The sequence below is a fragment of the Opisthocomus hoazin genome, chromosome Z (genome assembly GCF_030867145.1).
Source record: "Opisthocomus hoazin isolate bOpiHoa1 chromosome Z, bOpiHoa1.hap1, whole genome shotgun sequence".
NCBI lineage: Eukaryota > Metazoa > Chordata > Aves > Opisthocomiformes > Opisthocomidae > Opisthocomus > Opisthocomus hoazin.
The window spans coordinates 55,900,564-55,908,652 of NC_134454.1; the positions used below are offsets into that span (position 1 = coordinate 55,900,564).

Genomic DNA, 8,089 nt, shown 5'->3' on the forward strand with positions numbered 1-8,089 from the left:
CAAGAAGAGTTGCTGCAGCCCAGTGACAAAACATAAATCATCAGGATTAAATAAGAGAAGCTGGAGCTCAGAAGAAGCAGCAGCTCTCAAGAGACAGACTAAGTCAAAATGGTGTTTATCTGCCTTGCTAACAACCTACTCTGGAACGGTGAACCACAAAAGTCAAGAAGTACAACAAACAGTCTCTAAAACACCACTCGTACAGCTCCACAAGTTCAGGAGTCTTCTAAAAACACATCTAAGAGGAGGACAAACATCTCGACATGTTGAGTTGTTTCCTGGGGTTTGTTGGAAAAGCAGAACTTGTCGCATTTGATCTTATAAACCTGATACAGCAGAAGGACAGAATTTGGCTCCTTCCCTGTACAACATCACCACAACATCTGTCTCTAAAGAGCATGTTCTAAGGACTGCAGGACCCCGACACCAATGATGTGCAAGAATTCCCAAAGACTGGCCAGAAGTCAAAAGATGCTTCCCTGCGGCTGGGGTAACCAACTCTAGGTCCGGCACCACAGCTAACAAGAGTTAGCTTAGGAACAGAAGGCCCTCAAGATTTTCAGCAGGAGCCTCCAGCTTCACCCGAAATGGCAGTGTCCTACTCACAATGTCTGTATGTAACAGCCTTGAATTCTGAAGATCTCGTGTCAAACTACTTGATAAGGCAAGATCTATGTTCAAATGCACAGAACAAGAAGCGAAAGCCAGAGAGAAGCTTCAAGTTTCAGTACACGTCTGCATGGTTTAATTATTCCTCAATGCAGAGCCAAGGTACCAGATATTGAGGAATTATATTGGCTAGCTCTGGACTTCCCACAAGAGTGTGCAAGGGGGCATAAACACAAGCCCAAGGCTCAGGAGAGCTTTGTTAGCTTCAGCTGTCAGAAAAATAACATCCACATCACAGTATACTGGGTTTTTTTGCTCAAGATTCTTCCATTTTCTCTCCATGGAAGGTGAAAACATCTGAAAAGCACACAGGATGCCATAAATCCTTGTGTAACGATTACCACCTTATAATTACAGACATTAAATAACGTCCTGACTAGGGTCTCCTCCCTGCCTTTACCTGGCCTCTGCCAGCTGCTCGGAAAGGCCTTGCCTGTCCCACTCCATGGCTGCCAGTCGCAGCTCTAGGGCAGCCTTCTCCTGCACCAGCAGCTTCTTCTCCTTGGACGCCTTGGCCAGTGCGTGCCCTTGGCGAGAGGACTCCTGGCGCAACTGCTCCCGAGCACTGCTAGCTGACTCTTGCTGGCGGTAAACCTGAAAGTGGGACAAAACGCAGTTAGAGCCCTTTCTTGGAGCTCTGGGCAGAGCTACCCAGTGCCGCTTCTCAGTCAGCTGGAGGAGAAACAGCTCCTGGACTCTGTACAGTAGGTCATGGCAAAAATAGCGTTTACTTGTCTGGCACAAGGAAGTTGTCTAATACACCTCGCTGGCATTCAAGCTTGAAGATTAACTGTGATTTTTCAGGTTTTTTCTTCAGTGTAACACCTCTGCTGGGTATTTGCTAAACATGCCACGTACTCCAAAACTAAGACTGTCGAACAGACCACAGACCACCAGAAACAAACACTTCTCCTCTCAAAGCTATCCCATAATACCCAAGATAGTACATTATGAAACTCACACTGCAGTGATGGCAGACTCCCTTGTCTCCTCCAGTGATGCGATTCTCCCAAGCTCTTTTTCCACTGTACCAAAATCAGCTAGTCCAGAGGAAACAGTCTTGTGGGATCAGCTGTTTCTCATCCTCTTCCTCAAGGCCTAAAGAGGCTCTAGCAAGTCAAAGCTGCCTGTAGGTCTTAAAATACAACTTCAACAACTGCAAGGTGTCATTCCCATTCTTAGCAGTACAAGAGAGCAGACTTTGACTTGGAACTTTGTCCTGCTCTCTAGTCTCGAACAAATGGAGTTTTAAAAGTTGCAAGCTTCACCACAAAAAAGTGTAAATAGAAACATGCATCCCTGTTGGTTTTTGCCTTGGAAAAAGGGTGAAGAGCTACGCTGTTTGCTTCTTTAGCCACATGTGAGAGTAGGAGACCAACGTTGTCCCTGCCTTCTGCTACCAGAAACGGTGTCTGTGGTGGTCTTGCCCTCACAGGTCCCTCTCCCACAAGTGCTGCCTAGGAAGAAGGTGACCATACCTTTTCCAGTGTCGGAGCAAGCTGATGTTTCTCTTGCTTCAGCAGATCGCTCTGGAGGTGCGATCCCTCCAGTGTCTCTCTTGCGACTACCAGCTCAGTCTGGAAGGAGAAATGTTTTCCTTCAAGTGCAGCTAAGTCCTTCAGTCTGTGAGAAGGGGAAAGACATACAAGCTTTTCATGTAAAAACATTCTCATTTACAAAACCAAGAGTAGAGAATCATAGACCCTTGAGGTTGAAAAAGACCTTTAGGATCACCGAGTCCAACTGTAAACCTAACACTGCCGAGTCCACCGCTCACTCATGTCCCTCAGCACCACGTCTACACGTCTTTTAAACAGCTCCAGGGATGGTGCCTCAACCACTTCCCTGGGCAGCCTGTTCCAACGCTTGATAACCCTTTCGGGGAAGAAATTTTTCCTAGCATCCAACCTAAACCTCCCCTGACGCAACTCGAGGTCATCTCCTCTCATCCTATCCCTTGTTACTTGGGAAAAGAGGCTGACACGCACCTTGCTGCAACCTCCCTTCAGGTAGCTAACAGCTTCCTGCCCGTTAGTTCTCTCTCCTCTTTCATATGCTGGATAAAACACTGTCCAAAAGTTCTTCTTTGGCTAAGACAGACTTTTAAAGTCTACACTGTGATTCCCACAATTTCTTTGGCCTGCAGCAGAGAAACGATGCAAGAGCTTGCAATCTATTTGGGAGGGAGATGTGTATCAATTTCCAATCCAATAATCGTAGGATCACAGGACGATTCAGGCTACTACGAGTGGTGACGTTGCAAAATGGCACTCTTGCTCCAGAGGCCTTCTGCACTCACTCTTGCAAGGAAACATCAGTGCAGGCGTGCTATTTTGCTGATGATGGTCCTATGCAAATTTCTCCCAGCTCCTTTAGCACAGCCCTGGGGCTGCACAAGAGACAGAGTTCTCTTTGTGCTGGTCTCAAGTTCTCACCAAGAATCAGACAACCACAAAAACACTGCAATATGCAATCTCTTCTCCAGTCTTGTCTTACTCAGAAGAGCTTCCGTCAGTCAGACGGTTCTTTCTGCCCGTTCTGTTGAAGGCAATGGTTCGACTAGGGACAGAAACAAGGCTGTGGAGAACGGGCGTGTTTTACACGTGGACACAACCCATCTAGGAATCCAAGAAGCACCCACAAAAGAGAATGCTGGTAATAGCAAAGTCTAAAGCACGTTTACCTGTGCTGAAGCTCTGTTTTCTCCAGGTCCCCCGTGACTTGTAAGCACATCACTTCCCAAGTCTTCGGGCTTATGTCCTGCTCCACTTGCGGCTGTGCCTCATCCTTCAGGACAGGTCTACGTGCAGTGATGGACTCCCAGAGCTGTGTGCCAGAGTTTAGGCAGGAGCAGCTTACAAGCAGAGATCCAGAAAGCCTCATTTGCTCTGCTTTCAGCTCTGACAGATCTCTGCAGAAAAATAAAGAAGGAGCTAATAATTGTGTAATGGTAAAAGCTGACAGGAAAGGTGACTTCTTCACTGGGGAGGAACCATTCGTCTGACACTTTGGGATCGGGACACATCTCGATAGCTGAGCAATGGGTCTCTTTGATGGCTGAGGAATGAGTCTATGTTCTCCTCCGAGATGAGAAGAAATGTATGCAACAGCCAGAAGGCTTCAAGAATTAACCAGGAGGTCAGGCATACTCTACATGTTAAGGAACGCTCAGAATCAAAGAAGGCAAATGGCTGACGGTAACCCAGAGTCTGAAGATGACACCGGAAGAAGGTACTGTTATGGCCACGCTCTTTTTCGTTGTATAGAAGGCAGCTGTGAGAAAGGAACCTCAGAGAGCCCAAGAACAAGAAAACAATCACAAAAGGGAGGTATCAAACTAAGCAAGATACATTGGATAAATGCAGTAACAGGGTAGAGAAGCCATTCTTTCTCTCAGCAATGTTGGTATGGGAATAAGTGGATGCAAACTGACCAGAATAAATGTAAGCTGGAAATGAGAAGGGAAAAGAAAAATATATACATATATACTGTCCTGCATTCAGCTGGGATAGAGTTAATTTTCACAAGGAGCTGGCTGGGCTGACCCAAACAGCCAATCAAATGGGGTATTCTATACCATGCGATGTCATGCTCAGTATTTAAGTGGGGAGCTGGCTGAAGGAGGGGCTTTTGCTACTCAGGAGCAAGCTGAGCATCGGGTGGTGAGAACATTGCATGTTGTACACGCTTTTTATCAGTATTGTTGATTGTTGTTTTCTTCTCCCTTCGCCATTCTCTTAAACTGTTCTCATCCCAACCCATGAGTTTTTGCCTTTTTTCCTTCTGATTCTCCTCCCCATCCCACCGGGGAGGGGGGAGGAGTGAGAGAGTAACTGCATAGGTTCTTTGCTGCAAATTGAGGCAAAACCACAACATACATGTGTATTGATGAATGATATTTCCATCAGGAGCGGTGGGAAAAGAAACCCAGTGACATTTAAGGCAGATCTTAATCACTTGACAAAACGGGCCGCTCCGCACACGGCATGCACAGCCTTGGTGAGTCTCTTCTTGTCCATGTATGCCCGTGTCTGTGTTAATGTGCCCAAAGATCACCATAGTCAAGTTCATCTGTTCAGGACCTCTGCACTGCTCACAGACTGAGCCCCTCAGGCTATTTTCAGAATCCTTTTGTTTGATGCTGGTTTCAGATAAACCTAAAGCATGCTTAATGGCATTACTTCAGAAGGAGAAATCAGATCTTTAGCCGCAACGACCGTAACACCGAGGCTCAAAAAGCAGGTGGGAAGGGAGGATACATTTTTTTCTGCAAGAGATCCAGCCTTCACTTCTACTCACCGGTCAATGGCAGTCTTCATTTCCAGGCAATGATGGCGCAAGGTTACCACCTGACGCCAGAGGCTGAGCAGATGGTTCTGTTCACCCCTGACGTAGCTGTCATGAAGCTAAACATGCAAAGACAAAAAAAAAAAAGCCAATTCAGCCTTCGCTGTCGCTGTACAAGTCCTTCCGATAGGAGAGAGCACAACCACGATCACCAGGTCTCCTTCGACAACAACTCCAACAGAGGCACCAAGGACTGCACAGGCCCCACAGAAGCACCCTCTGCAGACCTGCCACATGACTTCAAAGCAGAGAACATCCACGCTTCTCCTGCAGGGGTGGCTATCAGCAAAGCAAACTGATCCTGATCCACCATCTTGCCTTGCAGAGGTGTCCTACAGTCTCAGTGGAGGAAGATAAAAACAAGCCCCTCCAAGACCAGCGTCAGATTTGCTTGCGACAGGCTATTGGTGAGGGAGGCCTGTCTTGTTCTCCTGGTGGCTACTCCGAGTGGGAAAACACACAGACCTCTCTGGTCTCCACTGCTGTGGACACAGATTTAGCAGTGCTTAAAAAGACGAGCGTTCACATGTGACTGCCCTGCAGTGCCCAGAAACAGCAAGCACTCGCCTTTAACACCGAGCAGTACGGTCACAGCATGTGGGCAACTTCCCTCACCAAGATTTGCTGCCACTCCTCCATCTCACACCCCTCTCTGCTGCTATTCCACACGGACATGTCCTCAACAGAGCTACAACTAGCACACGGCAAGCCCTCTATGACAGAAATACAATGCATTCCCACTCCCCTCTGGCATCACATCTGACACTGCCGTAGCCTGTCCTTACCTCACGGTCAGCGCGCCACTCGCTCTCCTTCAGTTCCAGTTCCTCCTGGGCCCTCATCCAATCCGCCACCAGTTTCCCAGTGTCTTCTTGGAGGGCTGAGTTGACCACGTTTACTTGATCGAGGTGCTTCTGCACCAGAGTGTTCGCTTCTGCCAGATCCTCACACCTTGGAACGGGAGAAGCAGCAAGGAGGTCGCTCAACAACTGCTACCCACAAGTAGCATCCCAGTGATTTTCCAGCTCCTTCAACGCTTTCTCGTCAAACTGAGAGGCAGTAAAAGTGCTTTCTAGGATTAAGGAAGACCACCCTGTCACAGCAAACCCATCTGCTTCTCCTTCCTTTGAGCCTTCCATTTCCATCTACAGTTTCGGTTCCCCTCTCCTCTTCAACTCTGAGGATGCCCACAACTAACATCCTGCCTCCGCTTCGTGCTGCCTGATCACTGGATGCATCACTTTTCTCTGTCCTTGTCCTGGCCACCTCTCCCACCGCAGCCCTCACCTTCTTGTTAAGCCTCGCCCTGTCCTTGTCCTACACCCTCTGTCAGACCTGTAGCAAGGACCCCACCTTGCTGATCCAGGAAACCGCATGCCACAAAGGCAGCCCCATATACGCAGGGGAAACAGCTCTACACTTAACTTTCAACAGAAAACTGAACGGTCAAGCACTGCGGGTTAACAACTTTTGGGGCCACAGACTAACATCTCGTCCAGCAAACGTTTCATGAGCGACATTTCAAGAACTGCTGCCCTGGGAACAAGCACACACGCCAAGTTCCTGGATCAGAACAGGAGTTGTGCTTCTCCCACCTCAGCTTTCAACGTACGCAACACAACATGTAGATGCCTTTCACACCACACGCAACTTCCCTCTTGGGCACAGGAAAAAAGAGAAGTAGAGCAAGAAAGGTGGCAGAAGGTGCCTGTGGTGCCAAGTGCTCTGCTGGGAGACTCTGACCCAAGCACAGGAGATGCTGTTCAGGTAAAACCAAGGAGCAAAGCACCTGCGCCGTGAAGTGTTCGGGATGTCAGGGCTTGATTCTCAGCCCAAAACGGGGCTCTGCTGAGTAGCTCACCTACTGAATCGCACAAGAATTTAGGCTGGAAGGGGACCTTTGCCGGTCACCCAGAACAAAGCCCCACTCAGAACGGAGCCGTTCAGCACACAACGCTGTTACAGCACCCCAGAACAGACTGTGGGCCTTTCTCCTTCCAAAGCGGCTTGCCCAGCTGCTTCACCTGGGGAGACTGGGTAGCGCTGACAGGTTTCCCATCGCTTCCATGAGCATCCAGGACACCCAGTGTGAGGTAACGCTGCTTCCTTTTACCTTTGATGCTCCTCTTCCAGCCGAAGCAGCGCTTTCTCCAGGCTCCGGTCGCCTCTGGCTTCCCACCTGCCTGGAGGGGATCCCTGGAGAAGAAAGGAAACGTTTTGTCAGATTCTTGTGTTCCCTTCACTACTGTTAGCATCCATCGCATTCCCCTCCATTGGCTTGGTATCTCAGGAGCTCGTGGCTTCTTCCTGGCACCATGGTGTCGTGACCAGGGAGAAGAAGGGAGGGGACGGGGCTTACTCGGTGGGAGTAGCTCTCCTCAGTTTCCCGCTGCTGCAGCTCATAACCGCGAGTGCTCCCGCAGACCTGAAGCCTGGGAATCCTCTCCTGCCCTCCGTGTCCTAGGTTTGCTTTAGCCGAGAAGTAGAACACAAAGCACAGAAGCCGGCTCTGCATGTGGAGCGCCGGCGTTCGTGCCTGCCAGAACGCCGCGTTCCCCCGGTTCTCGTCCAGAGACAGCCCCGCAACGCAGCGGGCAGCGCAGCCCTCTCCCGAGACAAGCGCTGCCCAGCAGGCGGGCGCTCCTCCACAGCACCAAAACCCCTCCGGGGAGGGTTTTCTGGCGCTGCGGGCTGCCCTCAGCACGGCCACCGCGCGGGGCTGACGGCCGGCGCCTCTCCCGGCCCCGGGCAGCAGAGCCCCGCGCTCCCCCGCCGCGGCTGCGCGGAGCTCTCCGCGCGCGCTGCCTCCCGCCGGCGGCCGCGCACTCACCGCTCCCGCTCCCGCTCCCGGCACCGAGCCCGCTACTGCCACACCTGGACGGACACGCAGAGTCACGACGCGCGAACGGGCGCAGCGCCGGGATCCCCGCCGGGCCCCGAACCCCGCCCCGCCGCCCGCCTCTGCCCTGCCCGAGGCCGCCCGGGCCCGCCCCGCCGCCTCGGCTCCCGCCCCGGGGACGGCCCCCGCTCCCGCGGCCCCGCGCCGGGGTGCGGAGGAGGCCGCGCGGGACGC

General features: G+C 51.1%; 1 protein-coding gene across 1 annotated transcript; it reads right to left on the reverse strand.

Annotated features, from left to right (window-relative positions):
* Positions 1 to 727: 727 nt before the first annotated feature.
* On the reverse strand, positions 728 to 7,815 carry LOC142358827 (centrosome-associated protein CEP250-like). Its single transcript, XM_075410923.1, has 8 exons — positions 7,376 to 7,815; positions 7,130 to 7,212; positions 5,802 to 5,967; positions 4,969 to 5,075; positions 3,353 to 3,580; positions 2,148 to 2,292; positions 1,070 to 1,263; positions 728 to 966 (listed from the first exon to the last, which is right to left on the reverse strand). Exons 1-8 carry the CDS (start codon positions 7,529 to 7,531, stop codon positions 882 to 884), a joined length of 1,164 nt encoding a protein of 387 aa, XP_075267038.1. The 5' UTR covers positions 7,532 to 7,815; the 3' UTR covers positions 728 to 881.
* Between the last annotated feature and the right edge of the window lie 274 nt (positions 7,816 to 8,089).